The sequence below is a fragment of the Urocampus carinirostris genome, chromosome 20 (genome assembly GCF_059441175.1).
Source record: "Urocampus carinirostris isolate Australia breed hairy pipefish chromosome 20, RoL_Ucar_1.0, whole genome shotgun sequence".
Lineage (NCBI taxonomy): Eukaryota > Metazoa > Chordata > Actinopteri > Syngnathiformes > Syngnathidae > Urocampus > Urocampus carinirostris.
Window position 1 is genome coordinate 29196424 of NC_142368.1, and position 23883 is coordinate 29220306.

At 37.7% G+C, this 23883-nt stretch overlaps 1 protein-coding gene across 9 annotated transcripts in view; it reads left to right on the plus strand.

The window, feature by feature from the left end:
• Positions 1-1012: 1012 nt before the first annotated feature.
• Positions 1013-23883, plus strand: part of mia3 (MIA SH3 domain ER export factor 3) — a 54778-nt gene continuing 31907 nt past the window's right edge. For 3 of the 9 annotated variants that reach the window (XR_015848307.1, XR_015848305.1, XR_015848306.1), the window contains exons 1-15: positions 1013-1209; positions 4323-4456; positions 4532-4618; positions 4689-6576; positions 7303-7362; positions 7442-7531; positions 7620-7949; positions 9232-9362; positions 14930-15061; positions 15181-15202; positions 15273-15361; positions 15449-15526; positions 15590-15700; positions 15786-15857; positions 15933-16037. Coding sequence is in view for 5 of the 9 variants with exons in the window: in XM_088325385.1 (XP_088181511.1) it covers positions 1089-1209; positions 4323-4456; positions 4532-4618; positions 4689-6576; positions 7303-7362; positions 7442-7531; positions 7620-7949; positions 9232-9362; positions 14930-15061; positions 15181-15202; positions 15273-15361; positions 15449-15526; positions 15590-15700; positions 15786-15857; positions 15933-16037 (3450 nt within the window). In the remaining 4 variants the exon portion in view is untranslated. Of the gene's footprint in view, positions 1210-1241; positions 1389-4322; positions 4457-4531; positions 4619-4688; positions 6577-7302; positions 7363-7441; positions 7532-7619; positions 7950-9231; positions 9363-14929; positions 15062-15180; positions 15203-15272; positions 15362-15448; positions 15527-15589; positions 15701-15785; positions 15858-15932; positions 16038-23883 lie in introns of those variants that run through there. The other 6 variants (XR_015848304.1, XM_088325385.1, XM_088325386.1 and 3 more) reach the window with 4 other exon arrangements.

Here is a 23883-nt window from a genome sequence, read left to right on the forward strand (position 1 = left end):
AACGAAAAGAACAGTCGCAGACGCCCATGACTTAACAACTGAATGAGGTACCGGAATATTAACAGTAATACAACAAAAACACAGATTTTGTGAGAATTCAAAAAAACATTCAAAACAATAAAATTTCAACTCTGTTACACCGGACTCATCATTGCAGGACATTTACCAAAAACTATACACATATTTCAGCAGGAATTTCAATAAAACAAAAGTTATTATTACACCCGTTACATATACAACATATTTCAGCAGGAATTTCAATAAAACAAAAGTTATTATTACACCCGTTACAGATACATAAAATGATATTTCGAACATCAAAAAGACAAGAATAAAAGGATAACTCAAGATGAGTTGATAATTGCAAGGAAAATAGTGCAATGGAGGGATTTTGTAAGGTTTATTGTTCTATATTCTTTATCAATTATTCATTATCGGTTAAATCATAATACGCTACAAAGCCAACGGGCCGAGACACTTGCTCTCAGCCAAGAGGCTGAGTCAAGGTCCTAGCCACAGAGCCAAGCACCGATCATTGCGAATGCACCTTTCCCGGAGGTACTGCAATACCGGGCTGGTGAATTTCATAATTGCGGCACGAGCTCTAACAATTTGCAAAACATTTTTTGGGAGAGATTGTGGGTTCCCTTAACCACTAGGGTTGTAGGGGCACCACGCTTTCATGCGGTCTCGAACTGGGGACCTTTTGCGTGTTGGGTGTATGAGTAAAAAATAATATTAAAATATACTTTTGTCACTCATGTGTTTTTATTAAAATATTTATATAGTTTTTAAATGCACATGTGTTCTTTTTTCTCTTCGAATGTGTAGTTTCTGCTTGCATTTTTTAAAGGGTGACGGGGCTTCTCCTAACATGTACTACTCTGTAATAACTAAAATCCAGTCTTTGTTTTTCCTAAGGTGACGTTTCACAGACCACCTTCCACGACATGCAATTCAAAAGTACAAATCCCTAATACTTCAAATAGTAGCAAGCCATAGCAGTGAAAACATCCACCCATCCGGATCTGATCTGCTTTGCTGACGTGTCGCCTCCTTCTCCGGCGCTCAAGCCTAAATCTGCCAGCATGGCAGCTAATCATTTTTACCGAATTTTTTTTTTATTACTTTTATTTAATTTTATCCCAACTGCCGCCGTCGAAAAGCGATTTTCAGACTTTAAGAGATGTGCCGACGAGGAGTGCAGCAGTAAGTTTTTTTTTCTCCCTTTTTGGGGGGATGCCTCTTCATCTTTTCCTCGGCTAGCCATAAACAGATCCTTATCTCTTTGACCTGTTGACGGTCGATATGCGTGATTGTGATAACACGGGCTCCCGGGGTTTTATCTCCGCGACAACTGTCGACCGGTGAACGTTTGCGTTGACCCGGTAAGCTTTTACGTTCTGAAGCCGTCTTGATTTGACTATTTGCCGGTGCCCCTGGCCTGCTTCACTCGCTAGCTTTCATTAGCGGCTAATTGCTAAATTTTCTACAATAAACAACAAATACTTTGACAAAACAGGAGTAACAGTGGCTAATCTTAGCACTTCTTGGTTGAAGACGCACGTTGGTACTAGTTTTTTTTTAACAAAGTCAACCCAGGCTTAACTTTTTTTATCTGTCAGCTTTGTTTGCAAAACACAAACTGTAGAAAGCTACACTGAAAGTGTCTTTATTTTTTTGTTTCTTATATTCTTGTAAAATAATGGACTTGTTTCAAAACTTAATTACATACTTTCTTCCCCAAATTTTATAGCCTCAAAAGTATTGAGGAGAAAAATGAAAAAGAAAAAAAAAAGCTAAAAAATAATTTAAAAAATACTTAAAATGAGACGTTTTTCCTGCCACCTAACCCCCAAAAACTATCTAAGGGGAAATACTAAACATGTTTTTTTGCATATTTGCCCCAATTTTTAGTGTGTTATTTACAGTTTTATTCAAAACGCTTTGAAGCCTCACTAAGTTATAATGAAATTGACACGTTTTGATCTTCGATATAACTTTTTTTTCAAACCGTTACAACTACGGATACTATTTAGTACATATGTTTCCCTTCCCTCTGCAGAAAATGACTGATCATTAACATTAATTAAATCTCAACAAATTTGGTATCTTTGATATTGCATTTATTTACCAATTTATGATCCTTTAATATTGGGATCCTGATTGTTCAATGGCTACTAGGAAGAAGCTGTCGGTTGCGTTGGCTTCCATCACGAGTACCAGTATCGGGGGAAAAAAGTGCTCTCATTGAAACCGATATCAATATTTAGTATTGGTAGTCTGCACTAGGGCTGCACAATTAACTAATCGAATCGACATTGCGATGTGACTAGTGCGGTATTGAAACGCAAAGCATTGCGTTTTCTTTTTCAAGGTTTTGTAGTGAGTGATGGAGTTTTGGCTAACCACAATTTTTACTGTTTGGTCGGCGCTTTTAAAACTCAATCAGAAGCTTCAAAAATAGCACTAGCCAATAAATGTGATTCAAAGTTTGCAAGCACCACACTATGCCACACCCACCGTGTGAGCTCATTGAGGGTCATGGCAGACTCTGTAAACAGTCCCAGAGTCAACAAACGAGAAGGAAACAAAGCTTGCACAGAAGAAGGGCGGTACATCACTTGTTTGGACCTATTTTGATTTTGAGGAAGCGGACGTGGAATACTAGAAAAACGCCCGTTGCAGAATTTGCTTTCACAGAGGCGCTAGGTCCAGAAGAAATACAAGTAATTTTACCACTACCTTAAAAATGATCACGTATTAAAATACATGGCATGTAAAAAGGATTACATGTAAAAGACGAAGAAGGTGCATCTACAAGTGGACTAGGAGGTAAACAAACCTCCATCAAAGCAGCATTTGCGCCCTTCATGCTGTATGCAAAAAGTTTGCAAAGGCACTAGGAAATAACCAATGCTGTGACTCTAGCTAAATATGTCTAATAGTGTCCAACCCCAAAACTGCATTGTTGATTAGAGGTAAGACTTCTTATTTATGCAAGTTAATAAGTGAAATCTTATAATAAGAGTAATAAGTAGTTGTACCAGTAGTGTTAATAAGTTAGCAGGAATGGTGGGTTTGAATTAATACTCGAATCCAATTCTTGCACTGATGAACATGCTGCAGTAGCAAATGGTAAATTTTATATTACACTAATTGCAGACATGTCATGTTTACAGCCTTAAAAGTATGGATTATCTTTAGATAGATAGATAGATAGATAGATAGATACTTTGTTCATCCCCGAAGGGAAATTCACATTTCCAGCAGCATCCCTGAGCTGAGAACAATCGAAAATAACACGGGAGCTGCTGGAGTGGCTGCCATTCGTGACGGCGCCGGAAGAAAAGATTCAATTTGAATCATGTACAAACAAACAAACAATTGAATCATGTACAAACAAACAAACAAACAAAATATTCATGTTTCAATAAGTGGAGTGTTAATATTTAGTGTGCAATATTTACCTTTTTATAGTGTACACAATTTATATTTGTTGGACTTTCATCTTTTGTACTGTGCAAATGTTCCTGATTTTTTTTAAGAGTTCATTATTTCCTTTTTCAAATGTTATTTATGGTTGACTTTGTTTGGTTATGAAGACATGTCAAAATAAATAATTGGAATGCTATTTTGTGATATTTTATTCAAAGAATTGTCCAGACCACTATTTTAATGAGTTTGATGTGCTATCTAGTGCATTTCATTGGTGGATAGGTATTTTTGTCGATTGAGGAATTAAAAAGTAAAAAAGTATCAACAAACAGCAACTCAACAAAGCTCGCCAGAAGTTGGTGCTGTTTTCTCTAGGTTTAGCATTTCAATATGGTTGAGTATTAACAAAAACAAAATGATCACAGAAAATGTACTTAAGTAAAAAAAATTGAAAATCGCATTGAAATCGCATACTGGTCTGAAAAATCGTAATTACAGTGCATCCGGAAAGTATTCACAGCGCTTCACTTTTTCCACATTTTGTTATGTTACAGCCTCATTCCAAATTGTATTAATTTAATCTCTTATCTCAAAATTCTACACAAAATACTCCATTATGACAATGTGAAAGCGTTTTTTTTTTTTTTTTTACTTTTTTTGAATTTATTAAAAATAGAAAACTAAGGAATCACCTTTACATTTTGTGAATACTTTCCGGATGCACTGTAGTTTTTTGTTGTTGTTTATTTATTTATTTATTTATTTTTTTTATTTTTTTTCCAAAATCGTGCAGCCCTAGTCTACACCTATTTCATCTTCTTTTTGTCTCATTTGTAACCTTAAAAAATACATCAAACACAATTCTATATGTTTTATTTTTCTAGTGCTCCTTTGTCGTGGGAAAGCATTGGAAGATTTCTCAGGACCCGACTGTCGGTTCTTGTCTTTCAAAAAATCAGAAACTATCTATGTATATTATAAATTGTCAGGACAAGTGGCTGACTTGTGGGCTGGAAGTGTGAGTATATTCTACTTTTTGATTTAGTGGCTAAGAAGAATTCTGACAGTTCCTGAATGCACCTCTTTGCCGCAGGTCGGAAGTATGTTTGGATATTTCCCAATGAATCTCCTGGCTGTCAACCATGTTTATAACAATAAAGAAGTTGAACTTCCAGCAGAGGTAGATGAGATTACTGTTTGTTTGTTTGTTAGTTTTTTTGCTAAAAAAAAGTATTCTATCTGCTTTACAGGAAACAGATTTTGTCTGTTTTGACACTGGATTTGACAAATTTGAAAACTACAATGTTGATTCATTGTTGAGTTTTTTGACAGAGGAGGGAAAAGTTAATCATAAACAGAATCTTAATCAAGTGCCAGAGGAATCCGTGAAAGACACAAGCCCACCAGACAAGCAGGTGGTGAATTATATTGTAATCGGAGCTAAAGATATTGGAATGGCCTCAGATGATCCAAGTGTCTCTTTACTTCAACTTGACTTGGAAAATGAATCTAAAGAAGAAAAAGTTCCTAATGTAGTATTAACACCCGATGGGTTACATAATACTGCTACTAATTACATGAATGATCAAATAACGACCGCAGACTCTTACCTTGAAGATGCTAAGGTAGAACTGTATGAAACCAAATATGTCCAGGAAGAATCGGAGTCCCAACACATTACACTCTTAACTCCTCAAAGAGAGGAAATACTTGAGTTGGAAAATATCTTTGGATCAACTTTTGATGCTGTGACCACAGATACTGAAGCCACGGCTAAAGTTACTGCGTATGACCGAGAGGCGGAAACCGAAATTGTTGAGGGTGAGGGTGATGAGGAAAAACAGACTCTATTACTATCTTCTTCAGAGAAAGATGACAAATCTGATGATGGAAATGATAGTTTGATGGAACATGATCCAAAACAAAGTTGGAAAGATGTTTTGGAAGTAGAGCCAGAGTCATTAACACCTCAGAGTTATGAGGAACCTCAAAACGCTAAATCTCCAGTTCATGGAAATACACCTGATGCAGAATTTGAACAGGAAATTGAAGAGCAGGAGAATCTATATCTGATACATAGCCAATCACTGGATTCTTCCTCTGTTGATCATAGAGATGACGCAGCTTCAGAAAACCTAAAAAGAATCCATACAGATTCTGGAGATTCTCTTCCAAGACAAACAGTGGTCCAGGAACTCTGGTTGGATCTTGAAGATGTGAACCATCAACCCGAAACGCTAAAACCTACCAAGAACCCGAAACATCAAGGCGAGACTACCATTCTGAGTGCATTCGATTCTGCATTGTCCAAAGCACCTGTATCTAAATTGCCCAACGAATCCCCAAATTCTAACAAAAAGATTAATAAAAACAAAAAGAAGGAAATTTTCCTTGAAAATGTAAAACATGAAGAATGTTTTACTTCCAAAATGAACCAGGATGTGTTTTCGAGGGAGATTCGGCCCCTTGATTCATTTGATGATTCAGACCATAATGTAGTAGAGCATTTCCTTGCAGATGTTGAACATGATCAAGATGAACCATATATGGATGAGGAATCAGAGAAAAATACAGCAACTGATAAAGACAAATTCGAGGGAAGGGAACATCTACTTGAAAATGAGAATGCACTTTCTTTCTCGAAGTCAAACGACGCAGATACTGTAATTCTCCCACGAGAAACAAAAAAAGACGTCACCTCTATCCCTGAGCTGACCTACAGCGAAGATGTCCTGAGGCTGACTTTGATGCAAGGCTATTTTACTGAAGAAAAAATTCTGCGTTTCCAGAAGTTTCTGGGTCTCAAAAACCTCTACAAAGTGGAGTCAATGTTCTGGGAACTGGACACGGAGTTACAGACTACCCGTTTGTCGCATTCGGGGACGATGCAAGACCTTGAAGAGGCGCTGGAGAGTATCTTGGAAACTTCGGAAAATACAATCTTGGATGAGATTGAAAATATTTTAGACAGCCGGCACTCAAAATATGATGACGAGCAGCGGATGGGAACGATTGATGAGGAAACGCAAATGCTGGATGATTTCCAGGAGCTTGCATTTAGTCTACGAGTGAAGTATACTGCCACAAGGGAAAGCACAACTTTGTCTCCGGAGCAGAATGAAGTTAATCATGATCAGGGTATGCATGTTTTACTTTTGATACCTTTTGGGGGGGAAAACTCAACTGCACAAATTAGCAAACCATCAGAGGGCGCAAGATCTATGCAAATAGAAATCCTGATACAAGTTAGGATATGGTGGTAGTTTTGCGATTTTACTGTAATTATCACATCCATTTAAACTCACAGGAAGATACTAAATTTATTGATGATAGACTTGTACTAGATTGTAATAAGACTTTTTTGATTTTATCTAAATTTCCCAAAGCTCGTGTAATTTTTTTTAGTTTTTATATAAACTCACAGTAGAAGAAAGACAATGTTTATATACAATCAGCTAATTTTTTACTTGTTTTGTGAATTATATTTTGATAGTTACTTTTACATGTATGTATGTAAGTAATATTTTTTATATATTTACTACTGTGAACGATATAAGGTAAAATAAATGCAAGCCAAAATACACTTAAAAAAATAAATAAAAAACAAATACAATTTTGGGAAAACAACTGAAAACAAATCTCTGAATAAAATATAATGTATTCATAAAATTTGATAAAGGTAAAAAAAAAAATAAACACATAATGGCGTACATGTTTTTGATTTCCATCTTTTTGTTTGATTTTGAAAAAAAGATGGAATTATATTACATAGGTTTCACGCCATTATTTTTTTCCCCACTTTATCTTTTTGGTATTTTGATTATTTTACTATGATTGTTATTCTAAAGCTACAACGTTTTTCAGTTGTTCTGGAACCACCTGAGATCGAAACGGAGAACAAAACTGATGTCCCGGAAATGGAAAGTGAGGACAACCACACATTATTTTTTGGGGGGGGTCTCTGACCTTATTATTACTGCCATCTAAGCTACATTTTTTTCAGTCATTCAAGACCAACTTGAAATCAGCAACCAATCAGATTTGCCTCACATTGACAAAGCAGAGAACAGACCTGATGTCCGGCAAATGGAAAGTGAGGACAAGCACACAATTTGTGTTCGTTTTCTTTTCGTCATTGACCCTATTATGATCACCATTCTAAAGCTTTTGAGTCATTCCAGGCAAACCTGTGATCAGCAATCAATCAGATTTCCCTTACATTGTCAAAGCAAAGAACAATCCCAATGTCCTGAGGGTGGAAAGTGAGGACAACAACATCATTGCAGATCTTGTGAAAGAGGCTGCTGAGCTTGATATAAAAGCGCAGATACTCCTGGACAAGGAGCGCACTACGCCAGATAATAATGTGGAGGAAGACAGCGGCCACTTCAATAAAAACAAAGAAAACCAGCCAATTTTTGGATCGTCTGACGAGCTGCAAAAGTTTCCTCAAACAACATTTGAAAGTCCCTTGGACAAGGGCCTTGGAGAAGTGGAACACTCATCCTCAGGTTGGTCATATAAGCCGCAGATATTTTGGATATACAGATATTCCTCTGTTTTAACAGTTAACGGAGACCAAAACCACATGCGGAAAGTGAAAATCCACAAAATAGCGTCACACTTTGGAATTCTATGAAAATTGGAATTCTTAGACCATTTCCACACCGTCACGGACGTTGAAGCCCCTTTGCCTGTGTGGGTACAGAGCCGAGCGGCTGGCTAGTTGAGCGCTATGTGCAAGTGGAAGGGTAGCCGTAGCAGTAGGGCCAGACCTGCAGCCAGGCTATTGCTTGCGTTTCGAGTCCGCCTTAGTTGATTCCCGTACGCGATAACAATCCACACAGCAAACATAGCAGATAATCAGCATTTCTTTGCGTTTTTCTCTGACTTACCTTAGATTTTAATTTAATTGATTAATTTCTTCTCAATGTAAAAAGCCGCTAAAATCTAGTGGCCACTATGCTTCCCAGTTGTGTGAGATTGTGCATCCTCCATCTGTTTGAACTAAAGCATACAGCAGCTGTAGATTACAATTGAAAACAATTCGACACAGTTGAAAATCCACAAAAGAGTGAACCAGAGTGAAGGAAGTAGCGAAGGGTCTCTGTATTCTGGTCTCGTGTACAAAATGGCTTTGCAGCATGGCTGTAGTCAAATTAATTAATCGGTTATCCTCAGTCGGGTCATCTGGGGTCCTGGGGCCCATCTCGGCTTTCTTTGGGCTGTGGGCAGGGGATATCCTGAACTGGTTGCGATCCATCCATCCCTTATCTGCACCGCTTATCCTCAGTAGGGTCGCAGGGGTGTTGGAGCCCATCCCAGCTATCTACGGGCAGTGGGCAGGGGACACCATGAACTGGTTGTCAGCCAGTCCCAGGGCACACAGAGACGGACAACTCACTCGCTCATTCACACCTAGGGACAATTTGGACCCGCCAATTAACCTGACATGCGTGTTTTTGGAATGTGGGTGAAAACCGGAGTGCCCACGCAACACGGCGAGAACATGCAAACTCCACACAGGAGGTTCGATCTCATGTCCTCAGAACTGTGCCGCACACGCGCTAACCAGTGCGCCGCCATGCTGCCCTGGTTGCCAGCCAGTCCAGTCAAATGCTTGGTATTAAAAATGATTGTTTTACTACAGAGAAAATAAACTCATTTTCCATGCTTGGTCACGATTGGAAACAGAAAACGTCTTTCAGCAGAAACTTAAAATGACTTATGCAAAATGACTGGAGTCAGATTTTCTCCAATTCCATTATGTCATCCATTTTTTTTTCTTTACAGGGTCTTTGGACTCCATCAACCCTTTGTCTAAAATTCATGAGTATCAAGTGGGATTTATCTCCGATATGTTAACTTTCCTTGGTTGGGCTGCTACTTCGATCACAGCTAAAGTTGTGAGATGGACCATTATTGTAAGTATCAAGAGCTAAGATTTTGTCTCAGGGATGTGCTGTTTCTTTGTTACTTCTTTTTAAGGCAGTAAGTTCAAACACAATGATGCCTCACTTTTCGAACACCTCTGCACTCGACTAACTTAACCCCCGACCAAAAATATCAAGAAAGTTTACCTTTGCTTTCAACTGACTTTCAGCTTTCCAACAGCTCCCGTCGAACCGAACATTGTGTCTCGTGTGTCTCGAATGTTTGGTACTGCTCTCGCTGTTTATGATTATCCAGGGTTTGTACAGGTGCTCGAAATCCTTACAAATGTTTGCCAAGAAGAAAAGAGGATGCCAGTCGCTTGTTGTATAACAACTCGTAGGTTAGATTATGCCGTGCTTGATATATTTATTTTCTCTTCACCTCCACCACAAGGTCAAACTGTATTGGAGAACCTAGATAAGTATTGTGGCCCGGGTTTGTACGGGAGCTTGACATCCTTGAAAATGCTTGGATTTTGATGTTGTGTTTTCAAGGTCTGGAAAATGCTTGAATTTGGAAGAAGTGCTTAACATTTTGAAACTACATTTTTTTAAAGTGCGTGAAAATGCTCACAGGCCTGTTCTGGAAGCTTATCATTATGAAGTTGTCATTTGAAGCATCGCCACCCCCTACTGGTACCACTCAAGACAGTTCTATTTAGAAAACAGGCTTTTGGCTTTTTTCAGCTCCCAAACAGCTCTTCAGATGTTTTGTTTTTTAATTATAAATTATCAATAATAATAAAACATTATGCACCAAATTATTTAGTCATTTTATGTTTGCAGGGTATCCCTGCAAAAAACATGATATATAAGTTAAAATATTCAGAGGTCTACAAAAAGAATTGTAGAATTCAAAACAATTTTAGCCTTTTACACATAGAACAGATTTAAAGTCGTACAACAACAAAAAATCCGGAAAATGCAAAAAACAATAAAATAAAAATATTTATCTCTTCAGTGCTATAAATAAATAATGATTAGAGATAAATATAAATATTAAATAAAAAACATTTAAAATCCTTTTTTACCCAGTTTGGATACAGTAGCTCTGAAAAACACACAAAAAAATATGCCTTGTCAAAACAATATTTGATCTGCAACCTCAGTGGAAATGTTTAAATCTAAGCTTAAAACACACTTCTATTATATAGCATATGAATAACCTATATTTTATGTTGACAATATCAGGGGATGGTGTCATAATAGTCTGTAATAATAGTTTGCGATGGTCTTTGATCTGTGCAGCCCTTTGAAACTCTTTGCGATTAAGGGCTATACAAATAAACATGACCTGACTTGACTTTTTATACATACAGTCCTTACTTTTTTTGTCTTCCATATTAAACCTCCCAATTACCCAACACGTATAGAGCCCTTTCCTTGTTTTAAAAGAAGTGTGACAGAAGCAGAATGGCAGAATTCATGTAATTTTATTGTAGCCCATTGACACAAAAAGATTGTAGACCATGGATAGGAACAGCTCAAAATAGCACAAAGTATGTGCTAGCAGCAAGATAGTGACTTTATTTTAGTCATCAATGTAAGAAAAAAGTTATTGTTGATCGACACTGCATTACTTTCTTTGAAGATACTGGACACGATTAAAGTGCTTGAATTTGCCCATGAAAAAGGCGTACAAACTCTGATGTTCTGAAAAAAGATAAGTGTGGGGACGAGCAGCAAGGGGAATGTCGAAAGTGATCAAAAGTGCTTTACTTTAAAAGCAAGTTGTAGCAGATTATAGAGAATTACTTTCCATCGTGTGACTAAACATGGAGAGGCGGAGAATTAGAGCAAAAAGAAGGTATTGTTCAACTTGTACGTTGATTTTGTCTGAAAGAGTTGGGTAAACACACACACAAGACTAGAATTAAAAGTGACTGGTTTAAAGGTTTAAACAGAGAACTTATATCCATCTCATGACTAGTCATGTAGAGAGGTGGCAAGTTCAGACCAAAAGGAAGTACTGTTCAACTTATTATATGTTGTTGTTTTTTGGAAGAGTTCAGAAAAGTCACAAGGCTAGAATAAGAATAGTGACTGATCTAAAAGTTTAAGGCTCTTTAACTCCACCCGGCAGAGTAAAGGCCCACATTAAACCACACCACCTACATTGGATATTACCGAATCTTACTGCAATATGTATTCTGTGTAGCACTATTTAGTTACTCTATATAACACGCTACAGTGGGCATTTGCACGTCACACTGGGTATTTGTATATTGCATTCTTTTGGCTTTATTATTGTACTGTTCTCAGCTCAGGGATGCTGCTGGAAATGTGAATTTCCCTTCGGGGATGAATAAAGTATCTGTCTATCTATCTATCTATCTATCAATCCCTTAATTTTCCAGTAAAATTCACCTAAACTCCCAATCCTAGGAGTACCCTAAGTATATTGAATGCTGTTCTTGAACCGTTTGGAGAATATGGATGGTTCTGGTCTCTTTTGAAAGGTAAAACACTGAAGTTTTGTCCCAAATAATCACTGCAGATGCTACCAACATTAATTAATCTTAAGTTGGAACACACATAATAGAAGGGTTTTATTCTTTGTTATCAAACACCTACAGACGAGTGTAGCATTAGCTGGAAAACTGGTGGGACAATTGCATGAAGCCTTACCTGGTCCCAGGTCAAATTTGGGCTCAATCTAAAAAACTAAACATTGTATTATTTTACAGTTCTCGAAAGGTATGTCAAAAAGTTTCCCAAAATGGCCATTTGGAGATGACTAGTTTACAGCCCTAAACATTTTGCAACCGTGTATTTTACTTTGGGCAATTTAGAGACATTGTGAAAGAGTTTGACTTGTTTTTCAATAAGTTAATCAATAATTGTCCACTTTTGCTCATGACAATCGCGCGTAAAAATAGATCCTGGGTGGCCTTTACGCATTTTTATTTTTGGCCCTGATTTAAATATGTATAATACTATGTTGGGAATATGCTAGACAATGTGTCAAGCAACATTTGAATCGGTCACTCTTGGCTAAAGATTTTTGAATCCGAAGTAGTCATGTCTTTTTTTTTCTCTTTAATACAGGCCCTCATAGGTTTTTTTTATGGGCCAAAAGCGTGGAAAAAAAGCTTGCAATTGGCTGAGAGTGGTGTCAGTCTCTGACCTTTTGATTAACGGCCATATTGGAAATCATCTGAAGAGTCTGTTTATTTTTAAAGGGGAGTTAAAAAGCGAAACTAACCAATTACAACAGGGATCATCAAATAGTGCAGGAATGCTTTTAGGAGGATTTTTATCTGTCTGCGTTATCGTGTGTTTTACATGGTCAAATCATGTTATTAGCTGACTATCAGAATGAGTTATACCGGCTTTATAGATTTTGGTTATCTTGTTTCAGATTGATGGTGAGATTTTATTGATAAGTACATTTTTAAAATATATCTTCATTCCCAAGAGTTTAAGCTTTCTAATGATATGTGGCATTCCATATTTAAGTGACTGGGGACATCGTGAAGACATGTTGCTTTGTTTATTGACAGACTTCTCATATGGGGTTAAACAAAGAACTTGTATCTATTCCTCGTCTAGAAATGGAGAAGCGGAAATTCCAGCCCAAAAAACAGTTTTGTTCCATTTATAGGTTGTTGGTTCTTCAAAAGAGTTAAGAGAACCTAACACAAATCTAGAGTGAGAAAGGTAATTGCCATCTGTAATAAAGTGCTTTTAAGTGAAGTAGAAGTTGATTGCAATCGTTCTGAAGTATGGCGAGGAGAAGAATGAAACAAATACGTAATCAAACTTGCCCAGTACATAAAGCTTGAATAATTTGTTCCTCAGCAAGTGTTTATTTGTGACGAGACCAATCTTTTGGGGAAAACAATGCGGGACCAATAAAACATTACATACACACATACTGGAGCCATATGCCCCCAGTGGGAGGTGCCTTGAGTAATTTCTGACTTTCTGGGAGATTGATACAGAGGAGGGGATTCCCAGCCCCCTCGCTCAACTGATGTATTGGGAGTCATTAGGCGACCAAACCCCCTAATGCCGAGCGCCAAGTAGGGAGGCAATTAGTAACACTGTTGTAAGTCTTAGGTATGACTCGGCCGAGGCTTGAACCAGCAACCTCCCAGTCTCGGGAAACATTACAAATAAAGGAAAAAAAGGATGTTCAATGTATGTTCAAAAAAGCATTACTTTGCTGGTTAGATGGGACTTCTCATATGGACCAGAACAGTTTAATGAGTATTATTAAGTAATAATGAAAAAAATACTTTCAGATTTCAACCAAATCAGACAACCTGGAACGTATTAATGTTAAAAGCTGTGTCACCACTGTAAAGAACTTTTGAAAGTAAATCGGAATCTAATAATTATGTTTACATGTACAATCGTTGTCATTGACCATTCGTCAAAATGAAGCACATTACTACGCTAGAGTCAAATGTCTGACGTCATCCATCCCCCTAAATCCGAGTTTTATTGAACGTCTCACGCTCATTGGCCCCCGTCTGTTGACTGAAGGCCGAAGTTCAACACAGCTTTTGCTTAGCTGCTTGCTCGCACAAACGATCGGGTTTATTTTTGCATTGATACACATGTTGACTGATGTTAACCGATGTACCTTGATATTGTATTTACACAAAACAAAAAATCTGAATTCGTATCAGTTTCGCGTTTCTTATCGTTACGTATCCGGGTCTGCTCGCAGCCTGCACAACAACCTTTTCCGATATCAATTTTAGTTTTGATTAGGTTTCATTTCTACATTTTTAAAAATATATCCACAATCGTTGGGCTTCAATGTCTTCTTCATCACAAAAAAGTCCCCGTTGAGCTAACAATCTCACAAGCTAGCAACCGTCAATTGTTTAAAAAAGAAAAACATGGAGCGTGATATACTAGCACAATCTTTCATGGAAGTCCAGCCTGTTTACATGTTTTTACTAAAGGAACTTCAACATGTAAGTATGAAATAAAACGTTGCATATGCTCATTGATAGGCTAACGTGTTAAGCACGTTTGCCTATGCGTCTTAAGTCACCGCTCGCTAATGATTTACACAGCGTGCAAATTTCCAATTTTCTGTTTTTTTCATACGTAAATCATTTTTAGTTTTTTGGCCTGGACAGATCTATTGACACTAACAAAGATGTTAAAATGTCAGAAAAAAATGTTAAAACGTCATATTGCCAGACATAACGAAATTGTGAATACGCTTGATTGCTGTTAAGATTGTCGAAAAGAGTTGTTCAAACCTCACATTGTTTGTTTGCTGTTATTAGTGTCAATAAATTTGTTCAACCCCCCCCAAAAAAATTGGATGTCTGCACCTATAATTTCGATGCTAGTAAGTGAATATTGGGTGATCGTTTTTACATGCAGTTTCCTACTTGGCAGATGGCCATACGATCTGTTCCATTTTTATTTTACACCTTAATTGTGAACACGGGTTCAAAATCTTTTTTGTGCCTTTTCGTGCGTTCCTTTACTGAAAATTTCCCAAAAGGATACGAGTTTCCATACCATGTTGAGCACACATCGTTTTGGAATTGATCTCCCTAATTGAGCAATCATATGTATACCTTCAGATTATTTCACTTCTGCCAGAGGAGTGGAAGCCCGGGGAATCCCTGTTTGGCTGTCCTTGGCAAGCAGTCATCATCACCGCTGTGGTTGGCGTACTGACCTTCACCTTCTTCTTCTGGAAAACCGTTCTTTTAGTTAGTGTTTTTTCAAGTTATTGTACACTTTACAATGTAGCATTTACATCATGAAATGCGGGAGGGTATTATTGTGTTATTGAATAATCGCTCGCTTTACTAATTTTTTTTTTTTGCAGGTAAAGAGAAGGGAATATCTTGGTAAGTTTTAATTTCACAAGGTAACTTTATGTATGTTAAAGTATTTTAAAGCCATTGTTACTGTTTCTAGTGGATGAAGCACAGCTGTCTCATAAAATCCAAGCACTTAAAAAAGAGAAAGAAGATGCACTCAGTAGAATTAATGATCTCCAGAAACAAGTACGCCTGTAAATCGGAATAAAACATGAGCACACTTCAATGTGACACTTTTTAATACTGTATTTTTGTTTGCATTTCAAAAACAAGACCAAAGAACTGAAAGAAACTCAAAAGGACACTGCTGAAACTGTTAATTGTACAATGAAAAAGACTCATGAATTGGAGGTACAGTAAAAAGTTACAATGTTACATGCAGTTCACAGTTTGATAACACTTTTTTTTTTGTAGAGTCAAATTTTAGAAGCTGAAAAAAGGTATAAAAGTATGGTGGAAGAGAAGAAGACGTACCAAAAATTACTTGACGAAGAAAAAGAAAACTCACTACAAATAGAAAATCGGGTGTTGTATTATTCTTTGAATCTTTATTTTATTAATATACCCCACCCTGTGTTTGAATAACTTTGCAAACATATTTTACAAACAGATTAAAAAATTGGAGAAGTCAAACGAGAAACTCGAGCTGAGCAGGAAGAAAGTTCAGGAAACCTTAGATAAGGTACACATGAAGAGATGATCTTTTTGGTGGCATTTAATTAAGCGTTTTAATCATTAAACTTCTGTTTTCCAACAGACGTCCGTCCTTCTGGATGAGGCCAAGATCCGGGAAGATGCACGCAGTGTTCAACAGAAATGTCTTAACAAGGAGTATGCAGGACTGAAAGAAGAAAATAAACATGTAAGTATGTTTTATGAGGCAAATATATATATATATATATATATATATATATATTTTAAATGTGGGTGCCTTCAAATGTTATACCAAGATTTTATATTTTGTTTTACAATATGATGACATTAAAACATGAATATGTTTCCTTTGATAAAAGCTTACAAGCTTTGCTGTGATATCATTGTCGAATGCCTTGCTACTGTTGTCCATTTTATTGCCTTTAGACTCTCAAATGAAATTAATCTTCTTACTGTGGCCTACTTCCAATCAAGGTAACCTTGTTCTCCTTTGTTTTTTTAATTGCGTTTACTTTTTTTTTTTTTAATAACTTTTTATTTCTCACACAAATTCTGACAGAGGTTCGATTCCACCATCATACATCAACACAAATACAAAACATATACACTTGACACAACCATAAATAACAGAAGGAACAACAGGAAAAAAAATAAATGTCAGTTGAAGTCTTGCAGTGTTTTTTTCCATAATGTACAGTTGCTTTAATTTGTCTCTCCATTGTTTTATGTCACGGGGTTGTGGTTTCAGCCAGGACACTGTGATCATTTTCTTTGCTACCAGAAGAATAACTTTTAGTATATATTTCTGTTGACCAGACAGTAATTCTTCTGGCAAAATTCCCACTATGTAGGCCATTGGGTCCAACCGCAACTCCCAGCCAATAATTCATTTTATTTCTGTCTGGATACTTCTCCAAAAATTTAATATTACAGTGCAATTCCAGAAAATATGCGTAAAGTCTCCGACCCCCCCACAGTTACGCCAACATAGATTTGAGGTATTTTTATATTTTGAAGTGATAGAGGGAGTATAGAAGAATCGCTTTTTTACTTTCCATTCAAACTCCCTCCATGTCGGGCTGTTGGTTATTTTGTGTCCCTCTTTCAATGTTTTTACCCATTCGTTGTCTTTTATCACTACATTAGTTTTTTGTTCCCATTTTTCCTTAACCACCATGTCATTATTACTGAGATCCATTCTCAGGGCTTTATATAGTTTTGATATAACCCCCTTTATTGATTGTCCTTTTGAATATGATATTAATAATTCCTCAACTTTAGTTGGCTCCTTAAATATTTTCCCCCATTCATCATGTTTCTGGAGGTAATGCCTTAGTTGCAAATATTTGTAAAAATCGTTTCTAGGTAGGTCAAATTCTTGTTGGAGTTGGTCGAATGATTTAATTGCCTGTCCTTCAAATACTTGGGTAATTAACATCAATCCTTTTTGGGCCCATTTTTGAAATCCTACCTCCATAACCCCAGGTTTAAAGTCTGGGTTTTTCGCTATTTTTGTAGCCCTATTCATAGATCTTGATATATATATTTTTTGTATTGACCAAGTTTTAATAGTTCCCTTAATCCATTCATTCTGGATTTTTAATTTCTTCCACCTCGTGACTGATATGTATGGTAACGATTCCACAGGCATATTTGGACAGGATGGCTGCTCCATGTCCACCCATATCGTATCTTTGTCTGTAGTAATCCACAAAATAAGTGCTTTAATTTGAGCTGCCCAATAGTAATATTTAATATTGGCTAGGTCTAGGCCCCCTTTTTCTTTAGACGCTAACAGGGTTTTGTATTTTATTCTAGGTTTCTTGTTTTGCCAAAGGAATTTTGTTATCAATTTATTTAACATCTTAAATGTGGATGCCGGGATCAGAAGAGGAAGAGATTAAAACAGAAATAATAGTCTTGGTAATATATTCATTCTAATTGTTTCTATCCTTCCGATAAGGCTTAAGGGCAAAATTTCCCATCTTTCCAAAACTTTCCTTATTTTTTTTTATCAACATTCCATAATTTGCATCAAACAGCTGTGTGGATTGTGGTGTAATGGTCACCCCCAAGTATTTAAACCCTTTATTTGTCCATTTGAAATCAAATCTCTTAATCACATCTGTTGGACATTTTACCGATATCATCATTGCTACTGATTTGCTCTCATTATTTAAATACCCAGCTACTTCTCCATATATTGTAAGGCTCTCCAACAGTGGTGGTATTGATAACGAAGGTTCTTGCAGCATTACCAACAGGTCATCTGCAAACAATGTTATTTTATGTTCTGTTCCTCCTTCATCTAATATCCCCCTTATTTGCTCATTTTGTCTTATTGATTCCGCGAGTGGTTCTATGCTTATTGCAAACAAGAAGGTGACTTAAACAGTCCCCTTGCCAGACTCCTCTTTTGATATCGAAGAAATCTGAGCAGTGACCATTTACTCTAAAACGAGATTTAGGATTATATAGATTATTTTCACCCATTCTACAAATTTTTGAGGGAAGCCAAAAGCTATAAGGGTTTGATGTAAAAAGCTCCATTTTACCCTATCGAAAGCCTTTTGTGCATCCAAGCTTAGTAACATAGAGGGTTGGGTCTTAGATTTTGTGCGCTAATTATGTTTAGTATCCTTCTAATATTGTTTGCACCCTGCCTTCCCGGAATAAACCCTGTTTGATCATATCTAATTAATTCCGCTATGAATTTCTGCATTCTTTTTGCCAGTATGCTTGTAAGAATTTTTAGATTGTTACACAGTAAACTAACTGGTCTATAGCTTTCACGCAATATTGGGTCTTTTCCTTCTTTGTGCAAGACTGTTATGATGGCTTCTGACCATGATTTGAGGGGATCCCTTTTGTTAGCGCATAGTTAAATACTTTATGCAGTACTGGTGTTAATTCTTCCTTAAAGCTTTTGTAGAATACCCCAGGGAATCCATCCGTTCCTGGTGATTTATTTATTTTTAAGTTATTTATTGCATCTTGTATTTCCTGTTTTGTAATGGGGCGAGTAATTTCTAATGTATCCCCCCCCTGTTAGTGTTGGTAAAATGTAGTTTTCCCAAAAAGTTTTGTGCCGTGTAGTTATCCAAGTCATTTTCTGAGTCCCTGTATAAATCTTTATAATAATCTGCAAATGCTTCTGCAATACCTTTGGGTTTTACTAAACATTGTTTAGAGATAGGATGTTTTATTTGTGATATAATTCTATCTGTTTGGGCCTTTTTAAGTTGGAAGTCGAGCAATCGACTGGCTCTATTGCCCATTTCATAATATCTCTGGTTCATAAAACGCAAAGCCCCTTCTGCCTTATTTGTCAAAAGTTCATCTAATTTGCTTCTGGTTGTTTTTAATACCTGTAATCTGGATTCATTTGGTGTTTTTTTATGTTCTTCTTCTAGTTCCTTAATCTTATCCTCCAATTCCTTCTGGTTCTTTAATCGGGTTCGTTTCAGTCGGGAAGATATTTCAATTATTTTCCCTCTTATTACAGCTTTCCCTCCCTCCCATGATATTGATGGAAAAACCTCCCCGTTGTCATTGATTTGAAAATATTCCTTTATAAACTGTTTTATTTCTTGTACTACGTTTTTATCTGAGAGAAGAAATACATTCATCCTCCAATACCTAAAATGTGGTTCATTGTCTAAACTTAATTTCAAAGTAATTGGAGCATGGTCACCTATAATGACATTCTCTATACCACACTCCACTACTGTATGCATATGTTGTCTTGAAATGTAAAAGAAATCAATTCTTGAATAGCTGCCATGAGGGTTTGAATAGAAAGTATAGTCTTTAGTTTGGGGCTTCTTCTCTCTCCATGGATCTATCAATCCCAATTCTTTAGTTATGTTATTTAACATCCTTGACCTCTTTGTATTTGTTCCATGTACTGATGGATACTTGTCCACTTTGCCATTTTGTACAGTGTTAAAGTCACCTCCTGTAAGTAACATTCCCTTCGCACAGTTGGTTATTACTTTGGCTAATACTTGAAAAAATGTCCCCTTTTCCTCAATTGGTGCATAAACTTTCATTATTGATATTTCCCTACCGGCCATTGACCCTATAATCATTATATATCGCCCCAGATTGTCCTTTACTTCTTTTTCGGCTTGAAACGCCACCCCTTTTCCAAGTAAAATTGCTACTCCCCTTCTTTTACCATAAGAGGCGTAAAACACCTGGTTCACCCATTCTCTTTTTAGCTTCCTATGTTCAATCTCTGTCAAATGTGTCTCTTGTAATAAGGCTATTGAGCTTTGCAATGTCTTGAGTTGATTCAATATCTTCTTTCTCTTGATGGGGTGGTTTAGCCCATGTACATTATATGAAACAATATTTAGATTGCTCATGATTTATATTGAGTCCCACTGATTTTTGAGGCATACAAAAACATTACATTAACTACTAACACCTCCATTGACAAAACAAAACAACTAACTAGCAAACATGCTAACAAGCACACATAATACCCCACCAAAAAGAAAAAAAAAACATACCCAAAAAACAAAAACACATGTCTTCCAAGAGTCCAATCTGAGAGTTGTGGCTACCCTCCTGGAAATATGCACTCAGTGCGTGGACAACTTTTGTACAGTTGTCCATAGTTATAACTAACTAAATATTTTAGTGTAGCTCTATACAAAAAAAACAAATATTGTTTTAATTTAAAGATAGTAATTTTACTTACTTCTAACTTATTGAATACTTAACAGAAAGGGCAGAAATGGTCCTTACTCCTTCACCCCAAATCAGAATTTAGCTTTGTTTTGCTCCATGAGAGCTTGTAAGTCACCTTCTGTGATGGGGGTGTTCCTTCGCCTTCCTCTCGTTCCGGTCGCTGTGGTCCTAATGTTCTTTGACAACATCTTTTGAAATGTCTCCGTGTTGTCTTCTTCCACTTCGATCCCCATTTCTTTTAGCAATGTTGCTGCCTCCGTCAGTGTAGAAAATGTTTTTATTCCTGAGTCCAAAAACATCTTCAGCTAGGCGGGATATGGGGATTGTGCCTTTACGTTTTTTTTCCTTTAGCTTTTTGATGACGTCCCTTACTTGTTTCCTCTTTTTTTGGATTTCCGTGGTGTAGTCTTGGTTGAAGTAAACGGTCTTGCCTTCTTCTGTTTCCATGCTTTTTTCATCACGGATTCTTTTACTCTGTAGTCAGTGAAACGTACGATAATTGCCCGTGGCGGTGCTTTACATTGAGACTTGTTCACCAGTGAGCGGTGTGCCCTCTCAATGCGCAAATCCATATGTCCAGTTGTCGGAATGTTCGACTTCACGAAGTTTGTTTTGAAGCCGATTGTGTCGTTCCTCTCGGCACCCTCCGGAATGCCATGTATTCGAATGTTGTTCCGTCGTGATCTTAACTCCAAGTCCTCACACTTTGTTGCTAGTTTGGCGGTTTGTTGGAGCAGGAAAGCTGTGAATTTTTCTAGTCGTATCGTTCGTTCTTCCGTGTTAGCATGTAGCTCCTCCATGCCTTCCACGCTTTGCTCCAGCAACGCAGTGCGCTCCAGAAGCTCTTCAATGTTTTTTTCAAGTCTTGCCATGGCAATCTTGTTCTCGCTGGTTGCTTCGGCATGTTCTTGCCTTAATTTACGGATTTCTTGGAGGATGGCTGAGTCGCGTCCCTCGTCGACCGATGACATTCCTTCTGCTCCTTCGATCTTTTTCTCCTTGGCGCCAGTTTCCTCAACAAGTCTCCCCTTCTTGACCATGATTTCCTAAAGTGATTTTTTTTATATGAGTTACAAATTGTACCCTTTCTGTCTTTTTCCTAGTAGGTATTAGTCTTTAGTGATTTTTGCCAGAGCTACTTCCCTTGCTGCCGTCTACCACACAGCGCCACCGGAAGCCTCCTGCCGCGTTTACATTTTTGATCGATAGAGATTTGAGCCCCAGAAAAACCGTCATTCGCTTTTTGTGAAAGGTAATCAGATCAAATTGGGGTGCAGTAGACCCCCAGGATACGATATTATTTGGTTCTTTGGTAGGGATTGTCAGGTGAAATTCCCGCTTGTTGAGTAATAAAATAACCATTGTAAATCTTTGAGTTCCAAAGCCCCAGTACCCCAAATAAAATTAATAAATTAACAAAATACTCCTACTTTTTGTGTAATACTGTATGTCTGCACATGATTAAATATCATTATAAATATATATAATCCTGTGGTGAGAGGCCCTTCCCTATCTGAGGTGTGAGAATTCTCCCACCGTGATCCGCTGCGTACTGTAAGAGGCGACTAAAGTGGAGGGAGCGAGGGGACTGGGGATCCTCTCCTCTATCTCTACTCCCTCAGAGACAGCAAGGCAAAGAAAGGGGGTCGTTTGCGCTCCGCCCTGCTTTATTCCTGGACCCTGGCTATTTCAGCTGAAAATGAAAATCTCCATTCTGATCCCTGATTGTTTTAAAAGAGGGACATGAATAAGTGTACCTTTGTCAGAGTGGATGGTGGACAGACCACTGATGGATTATGTGGTGGTTAGGAAAGGGATGTGAAGTAGATTGTTGGATGTGCATGTTTACAGAAGTGAAATGAATGGTATGTCTGATCATTTTATGTAGAAGGAAAACTGAGAATAGATGGATCGTGGAGGGCTAGTCATAAGAAGAGTGTGAGGGAAGAGGTGAAAATATCAGAGTTGAATAAGGCAAAAAAGGAAAGAGAGGTTAAAGAGAAGTGGTTTAAATAGGCAGTGTTGAGGAGGGCAAAAGAAGTGTGTGGAGTGAGAAAAGTTGGTCGAGGTATGAGGAAAGGAATGGTGGAATGATGAGGTCTCAGAGGCTGTGACAGAGAAGAGACATGCCTTTGAGGAGTGGCTGCAAGATAAGAGTGGTGATGCGTATGAAAGGTATAAAGTGTAGAAAAGGTTGGTAAAAGTGGGAGTGGACGCAGCTAAAAGGAAAGCAAATGATGAATGGTGTCGAAAGAGGAGTGAACTTTGAGGAAAGGACAAAAGTGTTCTGGAAAGAAGTGAAAAGAGTAAGAAAGAGCGAGTCTGGAAAGGAAGAGAAAGTGAAAGATGAGGACGGTAGCAGTAGTGCAGGCAGGACGAGATGGGCAGAGTATTTTGAGAAGTTGCTAAATGTGGAGGATGGGAGAGAAGTGAGAGTCGAGACGATCGGTGCTATGGGGAGAATGCCCGTGCTGAGTGATTTAAATGTAAAGTCTGTGGAAACATCGGAGGTGCAAGAGGCAGTGAAAGAAATGAAAGGGGGGAAGGTGCCCGGGTTGGATGGTTGTACTGCTGAATGCTTGAAAAAAGGTGGCACGGCTATGATTGACTGGCTAGTACGCATTGAATGTATGCTTTTTAAGTGGTGTGGTTCCTGTTGATTAGTTTAGTGCATGTATAATGGTAAAGGTGATAAGATAGATAGATAGATACTTTATTCATCCCCGCAGGGAAATTCACATTTCCTGCAGCATCCCTTCGCTCACAACAATACAATAATAAAGCAAAAGGAATACAATATATAAATACCCAATGTGGCATGCTAATACCCACTGTAGCGTGTTGTATAGAGTATTTAAATAGTGCTACATAAAATACATACATTGCATATTACCATACTTTTATTGCAGTAAGGGGTGTGGTTTAGTGTGGGCCTTTACTCCGCCGGGTGGAGTTAAAGAGCCTGATGGCATGAGGAAGAAAAGATCTCTTCAGTCTGTCCGTGGTACAAGACAGTGACAGCAGTCTGTCGCTGAAGCTGCTCTTCTGTCTGGATATAATGTTGTGTAGTGGATGTGATGAATTGTCCATGATTGACCGCAGCTTTTTCAGTGCCCATCCCTCAGCTACTTTTGTCAGGCTGTCGAGCTCTGTGCCCACAACAGAGCTCGCTTTCCTCACCAGTTTATTGAGATGAGAGGCATCTTTCTTCATGACGCTGCCTCCCCAACACGCTGCCGCATAGAAGAGGGCGCTTGCCACAACTGTCTCATAGAATATTTTCAGGAGCTTTTTGCAGATGTTGAAGGAGGCCAGCCTTCTGAGGAAGTAAAGTCAGCTTTGAACTTTCCTACATA